Source organism: Microtus pennsylvanicus, chromosome 2 (assembly GCF_037038515.1).
Source record: "Microtus pennsylvanicus isolate mMicPen1 chromosome 2, mMicPen1.hap1, whole genome shotgun sequence".
NCBI lineage: Eukaryota > Metazoa > Chordata > Mammalia > Rodentia > Cricetidae > Microtus > Microtus pennsylvanicus.
The window spans coordinates 98,610,524-98,632,348 of NC_134580.1; the positions used below are offsets into that span (position 1 = coordinate 98,610,524).

At 44.0% G+C, this 21,825-nt stretch overlaps 2 protein-coding genes across 8 annotated transcripts in view; both read right to left on the reverse strand.

Moving 5' to 3' along the window:
• Positions 1-14,798, reverse strand: part of Vps39 (VPS39 subunit of HOPS complex) — a 42,095-nt gene extending 27,297 nt beyond the window's left edge. For 2 of the 3 annotated variants that reach the window (XR_012909697.1, XM_075961874.1), the window contains exons 1-7: positions 14,577-14,798; positions 10,249-10,314; positions 5,169-5,233; positions 4,434-4,476; positions 2,971-3,065; positions 1,864-1,962; positions 1,232-1,324 (exon numbers count right to left, since the gene is read on the reverse strand). Coding sequence is in view for 2 of the 3 variants with exons in the window: in XM_075961874.1 (XP_075817989.1) it covers positions 1,232-1,324; positions 1,864-1,962; positions 2,971-3,065; positions 4,434-4,476; positions 5,169-5,233; positions 10,249-10,314; positions 14,577-14,649 (534 nt within the window). In the remaining variant the exon portion in view is untranslated. The remainder of the gene's footprint in view (positions 1-1,231; positions 1,325-1,863; positions 1,963-2,970; positions 3,066-4,433; positions 4,477-5,168; positions 5,234-10,248; positions 10,315-14,576) is intronic. The other variant, XM_075961875.1, reaches the window with a different exon arrangement.
• A 3,134-nt stretch (positions 14,799-17,932) lies between these two features.
• The window catches only part of Tmem87a (transmembrane protein 87A), a 51,907-nt gene continuing 48,014 nt past the window's right edge, over positions 17,933-21,825 (reverse strand). For all 5 annotated transcript variants that reach the window (XM_075961883.1, XM_075961881.1, XM_075961880.1 and 2 more), the window contains exon 20: positions 17,933-19,145. In XM_075961883.1, the coding sequence (XP_075817998.1) occupies positions 19,104-19,145 (42 nt within the window). In that variant the 3' untranslated portion in view covers positions 17,933-19,103. The remainder of the gene's footprint in view (positions 19,146-21,825) is intronic.

Consider the following 21,825-nt stretch of genomic DNA (forward strand, 5'->3'; position numbering starts at 1 on the left):
GGTGCTGTGTGACAGAAGCGTCCACAGGAGTTGGAAGGTGAGACACCTGCTCCAGCCTTAGCCCAGCCACTCTGCAGACTCCTCTCAGTGTGCACATGCCTGGGTAGAATCTCATCTGCTGAGAGCAGTGACTCCTTCGGGACTCTGAACCCCGAGTGCTGGCAGCAGGAAAACATCCCCAAACTAAACATGCAGAACAAAAATAGCGAAGAGATAAACAACAAGGAGCTAACACTGTGGGGAGAATTAGGAAGGCTTCTAGAACTGCCAAGTCTGGGTTATCAGACCAGGGAGAAGCCAAGAGATTGAGCTCACTCTATGAGGTGAGGAGCCGCCCATCTCTTCTACCTACAGTATGCACACGAGGAGGAAAGACAATGCTGTGGCTGTTCACCACTCTGTGGGAGAAAAAAACAAGTTCTAAAGACAGTTTGCATAGCAAGATTTTTTTTTTTATACGTGTGAGTATTTTGCCTGCATATTATGTCTGTGCACCACATGTGTGCCTGTGCCCATGGAAACCAGAAGAGGGCATCAGATCCCCTGGAGCTGGAGTTACAACTGACTCATAGTTGCCCTATGGGCGTTGGGAACTAAACCTGGATCCCCTAGCAGTGTTCTTAACCACTGAGCCATCTCCAGCCTCCAGCAAGGTATATTCTAAAAACAGGGAAGAATCCCATATAGTAGAAGTATTTATTTTCTTCTCTTTAGGTGCTGGGGAATCAAACAGAAGGTCTCGTCCCTCACCTGCACTGTTTCTGATTTGGGGAGAGAGGGAGTCTGGATGAGCAGCACCCCCATTTCCTCATCGGCATTTCTATAATACACCGAAGCAACTTCTGAAATTAGTGGAAAAACTGAAACAAACGCACTAAGAGATTTTGAACTCTAAAATCAGAAATACTTACGCTAACACTAAAAAAATTCATATGTAATTCTGAATTCTGAGCAGGTGATGATCAGACAGACAGTAAGCCAGAGCCCTGAGCCCCTCCCAGTCATCAGATACTGCTGGATAATGACGCAGCGAAGGAGCGCTAACTCTGCTTGGCTAAAGCACATAGACACCCGATTTGGGCGAACACTAAGAGCAGAAACACACAAAAACTATGCACACAGACAGGAACCTGTCACAGCCAGAGCTCTACTTAACAAGGTTCAGAAGTGATGATCATCTGTCAAGGTAAACTCACGATCACCTCCCCAAGGCAAAAACAGAAGGTTTTACCCTGATCAGGTAGTAGTCTCTCTTGAAGCCAACGCAGATAGAATTTTCACACCATGCCATGGACTTGGGCACATCAGGAACACTAAAGTCCCCCTAAAAAAAGAGAATATGAGTTCAATTGAAAAGATGTTAAGGGGAGTAGACCCAGGCCTTTCTGCTATACTACTTCTATTCTGCAAAATACCCTACACTCCCAGAATTATATAAATAAAATATAAATCAGGTTTGGACTTAATCCCAGCACTCAGGAGGCAGAGGCAAGCAGATTTCTGAGTTCAAGGCCAGTCTGGTCTACAGAGCAAGTTCCAGGACAGCCAGGACTACACAGAGAAACCCTGTCTCAAAACAACAGTAACAAAAGAAAACCAACTAACCAACAACATGAATTACCCTAATAAAAATATAAATCACCCAGGAACTGGAAAATACATCTGGAAAAGGTGAGAGCCACTAGAAGATAAAATAATCTTCGGTAATGCTGTGGAATTACGCAGCAGTGGGCACGAGCAACTCCCAGGGCTCTGCGTCAGTGCATCTGTCTGGGAGAACCTCGTTAGCTCTGAACAGGAGGCTGCGGCCAGCTACAGCACCAGCTCCTACCCCTTCCCCACGGCAGGGACAGTGGACTTTACCTGCAGTTCATGGAACTCCCTGTCCTTCCAGAAGTAGAGCTGCAGCTTCTTCCTCACTGCCACACACATCCGCAGCACCTCCTCGCCGGTCTCGGCGTGCTAGGGAGAAACACCCAGGCCAGTGAGCATGTGGTGACTCCATGGCACAGCGGCAAGCAGACTGGCAACCTCGACTTGAATCTAAACCTGCAAGTCCTAGAGCCCCACTGCCAGGACTGGGTGGAGGAAGGCCAGTCTGTCCATCCTTAGACACACCTGGATGAGGAGCACTTCTTTCAGACGGACATTCTCAATTCAGAAAACAATCCCAGGGTATGTCTTCCATTCTATAATTGGGCCATCCCCTCCTCTGCCCCCTTTTTCCCTTAAACGTTTCTTGCCCGTGGCTGTCGGGGCCAGCATGAGTCAGTGACAGCAGACCCACTTGGAATACTTGGAAAGAATCGGGAAAAGAAAATCTCCAAGCACAGGACAATTGAGAGTGGAAGTGAGGGGGCTGAAGAGATGGCTCAGAGGTTAAGAGCACTGGCTGTTCTAGGGGTCCTGAGTTCAACCACATAGTTAGTGGCTACAACCATCTGTAATGAGATCTGGTGCCCTCTTCTGGCCTGCAGGCATGCATGCAGGCAGAGCACTGTGTACTAATATATCTTGAAAAAGAGTGAAAGAGAGCCACCAAAAGCTATCAACAATCCCAGCTGAGAAGCGGCCCAGGAAGTCTGAAGAACAGAAGGATGACGAACTGGCAAAAACAAAGATGTCATTTTTGAACAATGCAAACTCCCTATGATCAAGACTACAGTACTTTGTTTAGAACAAGTCAATTTAACACCACGATCAGGTTCATGATAGTGTTGAGGTGCTGCTTTCCCGCAGTGGTCCGCATGACAACTAGCTGCCTGCTGACACATTGACACTCGGCGATTTAACTAGCACACAGGGAATGAAAAGCTTGCATCCTCATACCACATATAATATGACTCAAAGCAAAATATTCTTCTCTGAAGGCTGCTGGGTTTGGATGCCAGAGCCATTCTGCTCGTGAGAGTGTTAGGAACTTGGGCAGTGCTGGATTCACAAAGCCAAAGTTCACCTAAACACACTCACCTGGAGGTCACAGGTGAACAATGATGCCCCCTTGGCCTTTGAAACGGTAGTGATTTGTTGAAATGTCAGCAAGTCATGGACATAAATGTTGTTTTCTGTTTGGGAGAAATCACAATGTCACTAAGTCAATCGCTAACACAATCACCAAGATAAAATCATCAAAAAAAAATTAACTGTGTAACATCTAAAAGAAGTGAACTACAGACTCTGGCTGAGGATGTACTTCCAGTTCCACTAACGATGTCCATTCCTGACTCTATCAGTGCAAGCATCTTCTGACCTGGGTATTCTGTTCCTTAAGATGCTGAGATGACTTCAGCTCAGGGAGCTTTCACTTCCTACTGCACTTGAACTCCCAAGTGTGGAAATACGTCAGCATTCATTCAGGAAATAGTTTTCTCAGTCACAGAAAAAAACAAAGACTCTCTGGATTCTGTACAAACCATGGCAAGGATTTCTGCTTCAGCAAAACTCATGAACCACTCAGTTCCAAGACACCAATCAGTGCCCAAACCAGGACAGACCAACCCTGTATTCCTCTCCTGTTCGTATAATCTTTCACAAAGCTTAACTAGGCATAGGAGGAGATTAAAACAACGAACAACAGCATAATTACAGACACAGCAACAGCACAGGGGTGCTGTCTCTCTCAGAATATCTCACTGCTATCTTTGCTTCAACCCCACGGCTGACACAGGTAACCAAAACTGCAGAAAGTAAACCTGCGGGCAGAAGGATCACCAAAACATCTAAACTGACCTTTCAGCTAGCTCCTATGGTGGAGATTTAGTGCTTCAATGTTTAGCTGTGGACCAGGAACTAAAGTTATAATGATTCTGTCATTCAGGCCTTGGGCTAAATAGTCCAGGGTGTGAGGTAAGTGTTTAGGCTTCAGCCTCTCTGGCTGCCTCCTGCAAAACCATGACGCTGCAGGTGAGGGCTCTAACAGTCCGGCCCCAGCTGCCTCTTGCTGGATAGCTTGTCATCTTTATCACATGTCCTAAGTCAGGCCACAAGGAACACCTATTGCCACATGACAGCCTTGCTTAAGTTGCTCCTGCCACAAAGGTTCTGCCTACTTCTCTCTTCCTATGGAAACTGTATCAGTCCTTCCTATTCCCCGGATCCCACAGCACTGTCAACGTTTCTATGACCATTACTTCCTAAATTCTGGCCATGATAATGAGAATATAATCAAAGGTAGATGCAATGTCTCATTGATTTCTCTACTTCTAATGTCTATGTCAGACTTGCACAGGCTATGGTATATAATTATATGATCCCTGGATGGATTATTATTTGTTGATCACTGAACAGAGAATCTTGAAGAATAGAGTTCAAATTCATGAGAGATGTCACCTTCATTACCCATATGCCCTGCTGTATCTGGTTAAAAGGTACCAGCTCATTGTTAAATACTATGAAATTAACACAGAAAATACAAACGTAGCCCCTTTTCTTACCTAACAAGCTGACTAGAATCTTAAACTGGGAAACCACATGGATCTGGAAAATAGCAAATCATCACACGCAATTAAACATTTCCGGTAAGGTTTACTGAAAGTTCACTTAACAAGAAGACTAAACCAGACTAAAGGGCCTGTACTGGTGACAGACACCTGACTCATTTTTCTGTGTAACCACGGTCTCTGCTTGTGAAATAGGATTCAGGTGCATGACCACAGGCTGAGTCCCTATATAAAGAGGGCAGAGAGAAGAGGATTCAAATGAAATAACATCAACAAGTTCTACCTCTGGCTAGGGCTTGAGTGTAATCCTCAACAGCTAATGCCTCTATGGGGGGCCTGGTCCCCACTGTGGTGATATTAAGGAGTAAGGTCTGGTGGGAAGTCTATGGGTCACTTGGGATATATAATTAGAAGAGAGCCAATTAGTGCTCATGGGATTCTTCAATTAGTTCTCAAGAGAGGTCAGGCTGTTGAACACTTCCTGAATCACTCCGGCTTCCTGTGAGACAGTATGACCTTCCTTGTCGTGTGTGTCCTGTCACGAGGCTTTCAGCATGGCTGAGATGCTGGCAGCACTGTGTTCTTGGACTTCTAGAACTTTGAGCTCGATCTTGGCTCTTCCTCAAGTAGCCTGCTTCGGTTATTGTATTACAGCACTGAAAACCAGACTAACACAGCAGGGCTTCATGGAGTCAAATAATACTTATACCAATGAGCAAGGCCACTTACCTGCTGGATCTTTTTGGAAAAGTTCTTATTGGACTTCTCTAGTGTTACCTCAAACCTGTTACAACCTATGGAAAACAAACAAACCTCTGTAGTTCCAAGCACAGGGACACATAAGAAACAAAACACGGCGTCATGTGCACTCCTAATAAACCTTTAAATTAGCTAAAGGACTACAAGCCAGAGGTCTAAAACAGGCGGCTCTCTTTCCTGAGCACAGCAGGCAGCTTTCAACCCCAGGGTTACGGCAGAGGGTCTCACACACCTTTACCATCAGCAGGAAAGATCATAAGGTGTTTACCAAAGCAGCCAGGAACCTGGAGTCTGAAGATCTTACTCTACAAAATACACTGGCCAAGTGTTTCTCAAAAAGAGGGTAAAGAGTTGTAGTCACGTGAGAGCCTGAGCTGTGAGACTCAGGTCAAAGTCTACTTCCACCTAGACAGAACTACGTCCCGGCAGCCGCCCTGCATCCTGCAGCCAGAGCAAGCAGCACCATCTCCAAGCCCGTGCAGGGGAATGCATCTACGCTTACTGCCACTTTCAGGTGAGGCTCATCTGCTGCCACTGTTGCAAAAAGGGGGAAGAAAGTCAACAGCATAAAGACACAGGAGCCTGATCTTGCTGGGGAAGCAAGCACATTCAGCTACAGGAGTTACCAGATCAAAACCAAGCAATTACATCATAAACAGCTACCACGAGGCAGCGACTAGATACAATGTGTGGGACTGGTTTCAACCTACATTGTATATCATCCCACAGCTAACCCCAAGTAGCTGGTACCCCAGTGTTGTCCAAGAAAAAGTCTTACTTTGTAGCCTGTGGTGGCCTAGATTTTACTGCAAAGGCCAGGCTGGCCTTGAATTTACTGCAATCCTCCTGCCTCAGCCTCCTGAATGCTGGGATTAAGGGCATGAACTGTCACACGGGTTTTCACTTTTTCCTCATTTTCTTTTATTACTAGGGTGGGAGCATCCGCAGCAAAAGAGATCAGTGGAGTTAGTTCTCCCCTTCTCCCCTTACCCAGGTTCCAGGTATTGAATCTGGGTCATCAGCCAAGCCCTTCACCACTGGAGCACCTCACTAAACACTCATTGGTTGGTTTGTTTGTTTGAGACAGGGTCTCACCGCATTTTTGAAACAGGGTCTGGAGCTCTTGTCCTGTTTCCACCTCCAAAGGTGCTGGGGGGGATTATAGGTATGTGGCACTATGGCAGGTTCCACAGTCATATTTGAGGTGTCGGGTGGGAACAGTAGCTAGGGGAACAGCCAGTGTTGGGCAAATTTCAGTGTTGAGCGGATTTCAGAAGCTGGTGAGCACCATCAAAGCCACGCTGCCTCAGTCTCCAGAGCCTGAAAGCAGAACCCTGAGACCTCCTGGCTACCCTTGACAGACACCTAGGGACAGAAAGGACTGAAATATCTCACAGACCCATTTTTCCTGCATGTTCCTGTAGCTGCCTGTGGTCTTGCCTTTGCATGGGGGGGGGGGCGGGCATATCTGTCTGGAATCCACCTTTGCACCCACCCCATCCTGCCCCCTCCTACTCTTCCCTACCTCTTCTGAAATCCCCGTGTTTCCCATCGGCCCTCGTGCGTCACTTCCCCTTCTCTAGTGGAAGGTGCAAGTGTGTGCAGAGAAGAGGAAATTCAGCAACACTGGCAATGCTTTCTAGTCGAATAAATGTTGGATAAGTTAAAAAAAATTCTTTAAGGTCTGAGAAGGCAGCAAGCTTATTGGGTAGGCACTGAGTGGCCACACTTTCCCTTTCTGTTGTAACTTAACAAATACTGCCAGTGTGTTCCTCTGAAGCGATTTCTTAGAAAGAAAAGAAAAGAAAGAAAGAAAGAAGGGAGGGAGGGAGGGAGGGAGGGAGGAAAAAAGAAGGAGAGAGAGAGAGAGAACAGTTGGGTGTAGTGAGTGGCCCATGCCTTTAATCCCAGCACTCAGGAGGTAGAGTCAGGCGGATCTCTGTGAGTTCGAGGCCAGCCTGGTCTACACAGTGAGTTCAGTACAGCCAGGGCTACATAGTGAGACCCTGTCTTGAAAAACAAACAAAAAGCCGAGAACTTTACTCAATATCCCAAGGGGGTGTGAAAAACTAGTCTTTCAGGCAAAACTAATGTACCATGAGAAAAAAAAAAACAGTTCATCTCATAACAACATAAAAAACACCTTTCCCTGAGATAGCCATGGGTCTGCATACCTAAAACTAACTATGGAGGCCAGGATAGCCTTGAATTTGAAACAATCCTCCTGCCTCAGCTTTCTACATCATGAGATTAAAGGCACCAAGTCACTACACTTGGCCTGAAAAGTTGTTTTTATTTTGTTTGACAAGGTCCCACACTGCAGCCCAGGTGCCCTCAGTGCCATGACAGTCTTCTTGCCTCCGGCTCCAAAGTGCTATTACAACAGCTGTGAGCCACCATGCCTTGCTGATTCTTTATTTTTGTTTTATTTATTGTAGTGTTCTGCATTGACCTTAACCAAAAGGCTGAGAAGCAATTATTTAGTTTTCTGCTCCCCCATTAAATCTGAACCCACGGCATATGGCCAGAAAACAACGGTTAAATGTTTTAGATAGTTCAAGGTAAGCTTACTATTTAAACCAATGACTACATCTGTCAAGGAATAAAAACATTCTGGCTTTGACAACTCCAACTTTAAAGCGAGGATGAGCAAAGAACTACCCACAGGGTCCTCCGTGTGCAGCGCGGTCCTTCACTCACGGACACACTACCTATGGCTGCTTTCTGCTTACAGGGGCATTAAACTCAGGGCAAATTTTATGATGCTTAAAGCCTAACTTGGACTTTTTTTTTCTACTTGAAGGTTTACATTTTTGTTTGTTTTGTTTTCCAAGATGGGTTTCTCTACACAGCCCTGGCTGTTCTGGAATTCACTTTGTAGACCATCCCACTGGCCTTGAACTCACTGCCTGCCTTTACCTCACAAGTGCTGGGATTAAAGGTGTGTGCCACCACTGCCCAGTTTGAACACCCAGAAGCGGGTGTTGGATTCCCTGGAAAGGCCCAATGTGGGTCCTGGGAACTAAACTTGGGTCCTCAGCAAGAACAGTACGCACTCTTGACCACCGGGCCATCTCTCTAGCACACAAAATGGACTTTTGCTGGTTTTTAAAGATTTAGTTTTATTTACATGTGCATGTTTGCTTCCATGTATGTATATGTGGGCATCTGTGGAGGCCAGAAAAGGGCACCAGATACCCTGGAACTGGAGTTACAGGAAGTTTTGAGCCAATAAAGGTATTGGAAACCAAATTCGGGTCCTCTGGGAGAGCAAATGTTCTTAACTGCTATTCCAACTTCCCTACCTTATTTGGACTTTTTGGAGAAGTTTGATGACCCCTGACTTAAAGAAAGTAACGCAGAAATGAAATAAACTCTCTATTTTAGTCTCTGGTTTCTCCTCTTACCTTTCATAGAACCTGATCTTTATTTTAGTTTTTGAGACCAACTCACTGTGTAGTCAAGCAAAGTTGGCCATGAACTCATGGACGATTCTCCTGTCTCAGCCTCCTGAGTGCTGCAATTACAGGTGCGAGCCACCACACCTGACCTTTTTAATTTTCTTATTATGAGACAGGGTCTTGTTATACAGCTCAGGCTGACCTTAAATTTGTGATCCTTCTGCCTCAGTCTCCTGAGTATTATGAGTAAGCACCATGACCACTGGCCCTTTTTTTTTCTCTATTGCCACAGATTTTTTTTCCCTCCATGTTATGAGACCCCTTTCCAGATTCCAAAAAGAGGCTCCTATTTCTACTCTCACCTGAAATTACTAAGGAAATACATCAGGCTGAAAACTGCAATTTCTGGGGCTAGAGAGATAGCTATGGTTAAGAGCACTTGCTACTCTTGCAGAGGACTTGAGTTTGGTTCTCAGCATCCATATCCGCCAGCTGACAACCAACTATGACTCCAGCTTTAGGGGACCTGATGCCTTCCTCTGTCTTCCCTAGCTACATATGTATGTATACAGAGTCACAGATATACACAGAGAGACATATACACATGAATAAATATAAGAAAATGAAAAAAATTATAAGAAAACTATGTAATTGTTATATTTTCAGGTCCATTATGGTTGAATAATGACAACTTGGTCTAAGCTCTTCTTGCATGAAGAGCAAGTTTCTATGTATAGTAGTTTTAGGGCATAATACGCTAACATCAGTTTTCTTTTTTCACGTTTGCGTGTGTGCACACCCGTGTGCAGGAACATATGTACATGTGTGTACACGCATGTGGAGGCTAGAGGACAACATCAGATGATGTTCTACCTGTCACTGGGACCTGGAACTCACTGACTCTGTTAGTCTGCCAGTCTCTGCTTCCTCGGACCTGGGATTCCAAGCATGCGAGGTAAGCCTGGCTGTTTTACGACAGTCCTGGGGATCAGACTCAGACCCTGGTGCTCACAAGGCACGAGCTCTACCCGTCGGGCTCTCTCTCCTGCCTTCCAAACATCCATTTTTCATAAAGGAGTACAGACGTAAAACCAGAACAAAGGGGGAATCTTTAAGAGAGCACATTTCAAACACTTTAGTTATTATTCTACATCACCACTGACAAAGTCACAATGAGAGCTGTCTAAAGTCCTTCCGAGCCCATTGCTGCTTTACCTGCTCTCAACAACTTCACCAAAGTTTACAAAAGAGAATGCTAGTATTGAAGGGACTCAGCCAGTCATGCGGCCAAAAAGGAAAACTAGGCTCAAACCTAGATTGCCCTCTTCACAGGTGGCCTAGCCTCATAAGTTGGTGTCGTCCACATCAATGGCCACTGTTCTTTACAGGTTTTCTTTCTTTCTGCCTACAACTATACAGCATGTATACAGAAACATTTCTTATTAGGTAGTGAATCTCCTAGATAAGAAGGTAGGTATTATTCAGCTCCACCCACCAGAGGAACGATCCCAGGAGATTCTCAATGTTTCTCCCCTTTCCCCACAGTCCTCCCTCCAATCACCCCCTAACTGGCCTGAGAATCTCTGTTTCCACAGTTGCACACTAGCTGTAAAGCTTTCCTGTGCATCGTCTGGGTTCGAGACACTTACCGGCATCCTTCCGAATCCTGTAGAGAAGAAGATGTCCTTGTTTGGTTCCAACAAGAAGCCATTCCTCTAGAAAAGAGCCCAGAGAAAGTTCATTGGCTTTTGTGAAAACCCTATTTCTTTACCTTGGGTCTGAGGAGGCTGGAGTTGTGGCTTGGTAGTAGAGTCCCTGCCTGGTGTGAGACATAAACTCTGCTTTCAAGTCTTAGTGTGTATGTGCGTGTGGGGGGGGGGCACAGTGGAAGGGGCCAAAAAGGAGGAAGAAAAAGAGGGTTGTTGGAAACAATCGAAAATGATTTATTTTGCCAGGCACGTGGCTCACACCTATTCTCTCAGCACTTAGACCACTAAGGCAGGAGGACTTCAGTGAGTTTAAAGCTAGCCTGGGCTACTAAGTAAGATTATTTTTAGACCAGAAACATTAGCAAATTTTAAAAAAATGTCCTTGGCTTCATTGTTTAAGATTAAGTTTAGGGGACAGGGAGTGGGGAGGGGCTAACCAAGACTAAGGACGTATGAAAAAGCCTCAGGAAATCCACTACTTTGTAAGCAAATTGAAAATATAATTTATTCTCTGAGTTGGAGGCCAGCCTGATCCACATAGTGAGTTCTAGACCAGTAAGAACTACCTAGTGAGACCTTGTCTCAAATAAACTAATAAATAAATAACAAAACTACATTTATAGCTTTATATATATAATTTTAGAAAGAGAAAGAATTTAGACACAGGTATCCTGTATGGGTGAACAATGCTTTTCCAGAAAGAAGCTGGTTACCAAATGAAAATCTCAGCACCAGTTGTGGGATACCTCATTACTGGACAGGAAGGCCACAGAGGCTCCCCAAAGAATACACTCTACTGCCGACTTCTTGGTTTCCCACCATGTCTAGGCACAAGACGCTACTGCTAACATACGTTGGTTGCAGAGCACGGAGAAACCAAGCTGAAGCTGACCTGAGAACTTCCTCCCCGCTGGCTGGCTTTCACAGTACTGTAAGGTGCTACTGTGAACCCTGAATGCTCTGACACTAACCTCCCAGGCAAGACGTGCCCACTGGGCAATAGTGACGTGAAGGTTATGGGGGTAACCAATCAGTTTCTGAATTGATTTGAGGCCTGCTTCACAAGAGATAAACCTAATCAAAAACACCTGGCTTCTGAGGTCATAAGCCCTACAGGATAAAGTGCTACCATTATCTGCTACTGTTGTTCAATGCACACGGTATCAAACTGCCTTCTAAATATCTATGGTTATGCTCGGAACTATGTGCTGCTTGGCCGAGAAGCTTCTTCTGCAGTTGGCAGTTACTGAAGAGTCTCATGACTGGTTGGAAAAAGTGACTGTTGAGTGCTCATCCCCAGACATCTATAGCAACACCTCCAGCCCGGGCAAGGCCAGGAGACATTTTAGAGGAGGAGGTGAAAGGACCGTGAGAGCTGGAGGTCGGAGAAAAGCTGTAATATACTGTCATATACTGTCTAGAAACGGAGTGGCCATTGCGCTCATCAACTCACACAATTAGATGTCGGAGCACAACACAGAGAAACAAAAAGCCTACAGCATGAAATGGATATCCACCTGGGAATCAACACAGCATGTCAGAAGACAGACCACGTTACCCAAACAGGTAATAATACACTTGTAAACTAAAGTCAGTCCCAGAAAACCACCAGCGTGGTGGGTGTGCCCCATACCTGTGAGCCCAGTAGTCTTGTGGTAGAAGTGTCAAGAATTCAAGGTCGTCCCTGGCTCCAGGTGGAGTCCTGGTCTAAGAAGGGGAAGTAAGACCTTGTCCTGAGGCTAGAGGTTAGACCTGATCTCCCAGGGAAATGAATAAGGCTGGACCTCTTGCTCAAACCACCTTAATGAAAACTCTGTCCAGCGGTGTAATGCAGCCTAACCTCATGCAGTAAGCAGTTTCAGTCCTGGACCACTACCGGCCACAACAGAATACACAGAAATGAGCTCACTGGCACAGAACCGGGGCTCTTACAAGGCAAACTCCTGGTTAGCTGCATCAGAATAAAGCAGACTTACTAGAAATGCAAATCCCTAGCTTCACACCTAATGATTCTGATCAGTGATTCCCATGGTGGTACTCTAAGACTGGCATATTTGTGTGTGTGTGTGTGTGTGTGTGTGTGTGTGTGTGTGTGTAGTTTAAAACTAAAAATTGGACTGGATGTGGTGACAGAGGCAGAGGCAGGCAAATCCCTGAGTTCAAGGACAGCCTGATCTACACAGGGAGTTATAGGCCAGTCAGAGACGTGTAGTGACATCTTGTCTCAAACAAATAAACAAATATACATTACAAACAGAAGCTAACAAACCCAAAACCTATGAAAAGTCTAGTTTCCATTACTGTCCATTCTATCTGTCCCTGTCCTTTCTAAGCTACAAGTATCATTTAGAAATTTTGGTTGATTCTTCCAATTTTTCTTTGGGCCATCCACGTGAAAATGAGCAATTTTCACGAACACAAATATACACAGGCATATAAACACAATCCACATGCCCTATCTGCTTGTTCTTATTTCGGGACAAGGAATAGGTTGGTCCTGAGCTCCTGGGCTCCCCACGTTCTTGTCTCAGCTTCAATCTGATCATGTCGGATGTTTCCAGACATGGTGAAAACTCTGGAAGTTGGTCTAGTAATGTTAATGCCACTTCAGGGGTTTGAGCAAACGAGAGATGCAAAGAGGTGTAGGTCTTTAAAGGCTTGATCTGTGTGAATGCACAGGAAAAGATGAAAACGACAAAGACGAATGCAGGCTGAGGTAAATGAGAACGCTAGCATGGTAATTCAGGTAAGAGACAGCGCCTTCGTCAGGAGCAGTAACAACAGACGGAGGAGAAATGACGAGATTGGAGATTTATTCTGGACAGTCAAGAGTCTTTGGTAGACTGAGAATGTGAGGAGTCAACCATGATTCCAAGGCCTGTAGCCTCACCTAAGGAGAAAGAGAAATCCCATTTATTACAACATGGGATACATGACAGGAGTATCTGGAGATATTAGAATCTAGAACAGAAGCTGGATTAATGGCTCAGAGGTTAAGAGCATTGGCTGCTCTTCCAGAGGGCCTGAGTTTGTTTCCAGAACCCATATGGTGGCTCACAACCATCTGCCTGTGCTTTTGTTCCTCACTGTGTTCTAGGAACACAGACACTGTTTCTCCTGCATCCTTGCATTCCTGTCTCGGGTGGAGAGGACAGTCCAGGTGGGTATCTACTATGTGTTTGATGAAACAGTAGAGAAATTAATCCCTCCATTTATTAGTTTCTACTGAGAGCACTTTCCTCCAGGAAATGAGGTTTTCTCGAGATGTTTGAGGATTCTCTCCCTGATCCAAAGGACTAGGCCAGTTTACCATGGGGTACTATTTAACAGAGGCTAGCGGCTGCTCAAAGCGTTAACACAAAATCTGAATCCCTCTGGGAACTCCACAAAGACCCAGCAAGGATGGCTGGATAGCACTATAGGTAGATGCACAGGACACTGGTCGCCATCAAGAGTCCCACATGGTCCATCATGGCACCTTTCTCAGTGTAAGATCTAAGTGAGGTTTCTAAAGTCCACCTTCGTATAGGCCCTTGATTTCTCGGACATGGACATTAACAGAGAAGACTGAAATTATTCCTACTTAGCCTTTGGGGGTTGTAACGGGTACTAATGATTCACAGAAAAGCACTCAAAGTAGCTGAGAGTTAAGATTTACATACTTGAACTCCAAAACAAACAAAAGATGCTGACCTTGCTTTCTGCATTAGTCAATCCCAAGGAAAAAAAGCATACAAGGTCATATAGGTTAGGTTTCACAGCAGTCTGTTGTGATGCTCTTCTATTTCAGAGTTAGGCAACTTGGGCACTTCATGGCATAAGGCAATCAACCACTCAGAGTAAGAGAGTATGTGAGCTATGTACCGTAAAGAAAAGTAAACTGTGACTGAACACTAAGGGCTCTGAAGCATACGCTGCTAACGTGTTCACTGCCCAGTAAAACATCTGTGTCTTTCACCTAGGAAACTGCACGACCATTTATTTGAACAAGTTCAAGCCCCTGGCAGCGTTACAACTTCCCAGTGCTTTGCCTTTTTCCACTCAGGACTTCGTAGGAACAGAAGGGGCCCCAATCAAGCACAATTAATACAGCGAGCTTAACCTCTAAATGCACATTGCACAAATGGACTGTCCTTAGAGATCGCGCAAGCCGCCCCGGGTGCACAGTCCTGTCATCTCTGCCCTCTCTGACAGCATGCGTCCTCCGCCCACCTACACGGTCAGACGCCTTGACTCCCACAAGACAGGCGCGAGGCCCCGCGGCTCACCCCAGGCAGCCAGGCAGTCGATCTGCAGGGGAAGCTTTTCCAGGATTGGCACCGGCTCGAAAGCGTCGTGCATGGCTGCGGAGCTTCACCGCCGCCGTTCTGCTCCGGCTGCTGGGCGGAGCCTGCGGCCCGAAGACAGGGAAGAACCGGATCCCACCAGGGACCCCGCTACCGGACCTTCGCCAACACAACCATCCTCGCCGCCGGACTTCCTGCTGGCTTAAGCCCGCCCCTTCCGCCGCAACAAGCTCCGCCCCTCTGAGTTCCCATCCTGACAGCTGTTGTGGAAGGACCAAAACTGGTTTTAGAGTCTTAGGCTGTGAACGTAATGAAGACCTCATGCTGTCGGGGAGAGTGCCGGCAGAGATGGCACAGTCCAGAAATCCTAGCACTCAGGAGGATCAGAAGTTCAGAGCTACTTCCATTTGCATAGCAAATTTGAAGACAGCCTAGGACATGTGAGGTCCTGTCTCAAACAAAAACCAGCTCTCCCACCAAGGGGCGGGAGGGGTGGCAGGGCAGGGAGGAGTAACTTCTGCCTTGGTGTCAGACTTGGGTTGGAGATCTACCACTTAGGAAATTCTAGGGTTTTTTTTTTTTCTGTTGCTGTTTTTGTTTTTGTGTTTTCAGAAATGGGCCATTGCAGGCCTTACTTTCCTACTCTGCAAAAAGTGTTTCAGCATAAGGCCTATTACAATTGTGAGCATCTATCAAGTCTGACATACTCTAACTAGTCAATAGATTGTTTCAATATCATCATTACAGTTCAACTAATCCCACTACCTTAGGTTTACATCATTCATGCTGGTCAGTGGTTCTCTCCTAGTCCCTACACCAGCAACTTTTGAAAAATGAAACCCTGTCCCTCACTCCAATTTCTTAAACTTTGGAGGGGAACAGTATGAACTCAAGGGGAGTTCATACACTCGAAAACAAAGATCATTATAGACCAGCAGTTCTCAGCTCCAGTACAGTTTTTTAGGGCCTGTATGTTGGACTGTACTATGCACTGGAGGATGTTTGGAAGCATCCCCAGAATCTACCTGCCAGATAGATTCTAGAGCAGCTTGCTCAAAGATCAGATACATGAACAAAAATGCCTTCTGCTCAGTAAACACTTCTGGTTCCCGACCAATGTTTTAGACCAGAGGACAGATGGCTTCCCATTTTATATAATTTATGAGAAAGGGCCTGTGTTGCTTACTGCTTTTGAGACAGGGTCTCACTATGCAATCCACAAGGGCCTTGAACTCAAGAGCTCTGGCTACCTTTGCCTTCTAAGGATTAGGATTAAAACTTTGTGCGGCTACACCCACTCCTTTTACAGTCAGCCAGACCAGCTGGCCAATGAGCTCCCAGGACCCACCTGTCCTCAGCATCAGTGCAAAGCTACTGGCTTTATCACATAGGTACCATGGATCCAAACTCAGATCCTCAAGCGTGTCTGGCAAACACTTTTACCATCTGGGTCACTGCCCAAGCCCCCTGGCCCATTGCTTCTTACACGATTTACAAATCACCTGGAGACAGTAGTAAAATGTAGATTTGATTCAATGGGGCCAGAATGGGATCCTCCCGAGAACCTTGAGCATACTTCCAGGTATGGCTGATGCTACTAATCTCTGAGACCACATTTCAAGTAGCAAGGGTTCAAACAAGCTCAGCATTTTGACACTTTGGACACAATGTTGCCATCTACAGAGTTTATACTTGAGAAATACAAACTTAAGTTACAAAGATAATAAATAAATCCTGTTCTAGTAAGTTTACAATTTTGTGTTGAACTGCATTCAGCCATCCTTGCCTAGAGGCCTAAGTTTATTTCATTTGGAGAATTAAAAACCAACTCGATTTACGTTGTACAGAAATGGTCTGTATCCAACTATCAGGTATGCCATAAACAGGCAGTTGGGTTTAATGCAAAACTCTAAAAGGGTGGGTATGATATGATGTCCAAACAACCGGTCCTGGAGATTTTACCTTTTTTTTTTAATTTAATTTTTTTTGAGATTTTACTTTTTATACAGTATCAAGTCCTTCATATGTAAGGAGGATTGCTTGTCCTATCCATATCAAACACTGCTCAGACAATCGAATGAACACTGTCAGGCAGTTAGAAACACACAATTTCTAATTAAGTTCAAATTCCTTGAAATTTAGAGTGCTGATTACTATGTAAGGAAAGGGTCTAATACTTTAAGTTCCAGATACAATGACCAAGACAGTCAATATTAAACTCTAAAAGGTCTGTCCTTAAAAATCACACTATATATTCAACCCCAATAACATAATATCAGGCCCAAGGCTATAAACTGTTTTATGTTTTTTTCTTAACACAGCAGTTTTCTTCCCAAGTCTCAAGCAAGCATCCAAGCAATCTAAAAAATACGTGACCAACTACCCTACTATGTTGTAATGATTATTCCAACTGCTAAGTTTTATCTGCAACAACAACATATGCTTCCACAGCTACTGGTAATGGGTTAGTTTCAGAATATACTCATTTCCTCATCTGATTTGTTCTTTAAAGGTACCGCCATAGCAAAAAGCTGTAGAGAAATGTTCCCTATATGCTATCAGATTTTACCACGGTGTTCCAGTTAGTTTTCTATCAACCTGACCCAAGCTAGGGTTACCTGGGAAGAGGGAACTTCAGTTAAAAGAAATGTCTTCATCAGATTAGCCCATATCCAAGTCTATGGGCCATTTTTTTCTTTTAAATAAATCTGTATATATTATAAATAAATCCCTTAAAATTAATTGGGCACAGGTATTTGTCTAGGAGGTGGCCTGAGACTGATCAGAGAGCCTAGATTCTTGGTGATGTCCTATTCCTAGAATAAGAAGTCACACTTTCCCCAGGGGAAATAGTAAATGCTTGCAGCAAAGTGACCTGACCCCTGGAGGCCCACCCCAATACTCTTTAGCCTGTGCATGGGGTTGCCAGTTCTAAGAAGATCTTGATTAATGATTGATGTGGAAAAGCCCAGCCTACTGTGGGCGGTACCACTCCTGGCAAGCCAGGGCAGGTTGTATATTAAAAAAAAGTTGACAAGCAGTTTCACCAGGGCCTCTGCTTCAGTTCCTGCCTTGTTTGAGTGCCTGCCTTTGCTTTGCCCAATGATGGATTATGATAGGACCCGAAATAAACCCTTCCTCCCCGAGGTGCTTTTGGTCATGGTGTTTATCACAGCAATGAAAGCAAACCAGAACACATAGTGTGAGTTATTTTAAAACTGTGGTCATCAGTTTCAACAGAAAATAAGATAGTCTGTAAAGAAAGCCACAGAGAGAAAGTCTCTATTAGCATCTGAAGAAGGGTATGCAGAGAAAATTTGAAATAAATGAGAAAACCATTAATTTTGTTAAATTTTTTATATTAAAAAGTGGCATGAACTTTCCATGTAGAACAAAAATCTGGGGAAGGCAAAATTGGACAAAACCATTAAAACAGAAACACAGCGCTTCAAGTGAGTCCCATCACCTGGTGACGTTCCTTATAAACAGTCTCTAAACCAACACCAGATACTAGAACGGTCCATCTTAAAAAAAAAAAAAAAAAAAAGAGCAGCAGTCAGGGCCTCCACACCACTTCATGCAGAGTAACTGCTTGAAAAGCAACAGGACCTGTTCCCTTTCTATAGGCTCCCCCTTCTGAAGCATGACAGTCCCTGCTGCCGGGTGAATAACCACAGCACTTAAACAGAGTGCCTCTTGGCATCTAGTGCAATCCCAAAGGATGGCATGAAGGCAAACCAAGCACTGCCGGTGACTCTGCAATGCTGCCCTTGGAGGCTGATGAACGGTAGTTGAAGTTTTTGAAGTGTGCACCACATTGCCAGCAATGGGATGTGTCAGAATATCAGATGTCAGAAGAGTTAAGCTAATATTTCTCTTTAAAGCACATCTGAAATAGAAAAATCTTTAATATACACCATTTGTAAACAAAATTGCACTTGATTTTGAAACACATATAACCTTTCTCTCTTTTTTCCTCTCCCTTTTGGTCACTGATAGATCTACGGTTCCTTAACTCAGAAGGGATTATTTCCCTTATGCAAGATGTAAGCTTGACCTACCAGGAAACTGAAAGATAAATGACAACCTCTCCCATCACCAATACAACTTCCTAAATAAATGAAATCACAGGCAGTTGCTCCTAGAGATGACAAATTATGGTGCAGATGACATAGTCCTTTCAGAAACATTAAACTTCGTACTCTGACAGATTAAATAACTGAACAGAAAGTCCAGGGACAACTTGTAGGTTGCAAAAACAGCCATGATGGGTTTGGGGAGCGAAGGGTGTCAATGATGTAAAGCAGTTTGTAGTTTTCTCATCCTATGAGTGTGTTTCACTAAGCTGGTCTTCTTGGCTGATACCTCTCTCCAGCTCCCATGCACAAAGACCAAGGAACAGAGCAAGATGTCATTGTCTCCTTTAATCCCGCAGGGCGTGCAGAAGACTGACACATAAGCTGGTCTCTTCCCTGACACGAGCCATCTTCAACGGCGGCTTCCCACTGCTCACTCCATCTTCGACCTCTCAAAGTGTGTGATCATTCGCTCCTAAGAGGAAAAAGATTTATTCTAAGTACATAATTTAAAATGGTCTAAATTCCAAATAATTTCTATAAAAATGGCTCAAACATTTTCCACAAATATTTTTCTCTATTATTTACAGCAGTGTATCTATGATGATACGAAACATTACAGGCCCCATCCAAGGTTAAATAATTCAACTACAACTCAAAAGGAGATTTAGTATCCTTACAGTTTTTTGGTATACAATACTATATTGTTAAATGTAAGCACGGTGTTCTACAGTAGATCTGTAGAAATCTTATTTTAACTAAACTCTGATGCATGTTTGTTGTCATTGTACCTTCTTCTGGCTTTGGGCACCAGACTCACTCATGATGTATATACAAACACACAGGCAAACACTTATTTACACAGAATAATACATAAGCAGATAGGTGTAATAGCAAACATCTGTAACACCAACTCTAGGAGACAGAGATGCTCAGATCCACGGTCACGCTGCCCAGCCAGTCTGAAATATCAAGCTGCAGGTTCAATGAGAGACTTTGTCTCAAAAAATAAGGTGGACACACACACAGAGGAAGACAATGACATAGACCTCTGGCCTACACACACACACACACACACACACAGTATACTTATAAAAACAAAACAAAACAAACTGCAAGGTTGTGAAACAAATCTGCATACACCTTTAATCCCAGCAATTGGAACTCTGAGTTCAAGGTCAGCCTGGTTGTGAGTTCCCAGACAGCCAGAGCTCTACAGAGAAACCCTGCTTGAAAATGAAAGCAAAGATTTTGAGAATGCTAAATTTTGTGTTTTCTTACTACTTATGTGCATGGGAGCCAATATTCTTACTTGCAAAGTCTTACAGTTTTTCCACAAAGGCAAATATTAAGGGTAAGATCAATTCCCAAAAGCACCATAGTAACCCTGTATTCCCATGTATGCCATAGTTTCATACAGTGTGTCCTATTCAGCTGGAACACAGCAGGGCTAGAGAGCTAAGACCAAGGAGGCCACTGATGGCAAACAAAGTAGAAAAAAATGTTGTTTTTAACAAAATATAAATCATTTGATTTTACCAATAAAGATTCAGGAGCCAGATGCTAGGGTGTAAACTCAGAGAGGCAGAGCAAGTACCCAGCTGACCTTCCTCTGACACCCCAGAAGCCTCCTACCTTCTCCTACTCTGTCTCAAACATCATTCCTCTTAAACTGAATGCCCTTCCTCCCCTCTACTTCCCGTGTCTCTCTATCCATTCTCCTGACTCCCTCTACGTTTTTTTCCTAGTAACCCTACATTCACTTCCTGTCAACTGTTGCTTGCTCTGCCTCTTGATCTAAGGTTGACCTGATTTAATCCTATTCACAGTATTCAAGCAGAAATCTCTTGGATTAAAGGTGTGTGGTAGGGCTGAGCTGCACCACAACCAGAAACAGGTTTTTCCAGGAAATAACGCAATCTCAGGGTTCACAGTGTGATAATATCCTGCAACAGAGGAAAACCCTGAGAGAGATCCAGGAATCTAAAGAAAATAACCCAGAAAGCAAAGTGTTGTATGGAATGATTTAGATCAGAAATGTGGAGTTTTTGTTGTTTCAATATATCGAGCAGCTTAAGGATTTGACATTTTTATAGTGTTATATAGAAGGCCAGTAAAAAATAAAAAAAAATTATTTTAGTAGACACTTCAACACAATGAGTCAGAATCAGGTAAAATGTAACAATGATTTTGTAACCATGATTAGAATACCACCCTAACGCTCAAAAGACGTATACAGTCAGGCGGTGGTGATGCATACCTTTAATCCCAGCACTTAGGGGGCAGAGGAAGGCAGATCTCTGTGAGTTCAAGACCAGCCTGGTCTATAGAGTGAGTTCCAGGATAGTCAGAACTGTCACAGAGAACCCCTATCTTAAAAAACAAACAAACAAACAAACAAACACCACACCACATCAAAAGATGTATATAGTCAATCCCATAAGCTCAGGCTACATTTCTTACATAAGACTTCATGTGAAAGCTTCTCAACTATATGGAATAAGAGAGTAAAAGCTTCAGCTGGAAAAGATTGCTCAGCAGGTAAGAGAACTGGCAGCTCTTTCAGAGGATTCAGTTTAAATTCCCTGCATCCATATGGTGACTAATTCTAGTTCCAGGGGCTCAGATGTCTTCTTTTGGTCTCAAAAGGCACTAGGCATGCAAGTGGGGCACAGGCATGCATGCAGGCAAAACACTCATACATATAAAATAAGATTAAAACATATATTAAAGGGAAAAATGGATTTAATAAAATCAGCGTAAGTATTAGAGGTACTAATTATAATCCTATTTTATAGAATAGAAACACAAAAACACTGAATTTAGTAGTAGGTTACTTGAAATAATTTAGTTTCTTATAATCTACTATATTCTTTTCTCAACATTATTCCTAGTTTTGCCAAGATTAGAGTAGGGTAACTTTGAATTTCTTAAAGACAAAGGAACTACAAAGTACAGAGTTCAGTGTCTGTTACCCAACTTTTTTGTTTTGTTTTGAGATAAGGTTTCTTTGTTTAGCCCTGGCTGCCCTAGAACTATTGATCAAGGTAATCTCATACTCAGAGATCCACCTGCTCCTGGGTACTGGGATTAAAGGTGTGCATCACTACACCTGGCTTGTTATTCAACTTTTAAATGGAACATTTATAAGTCTG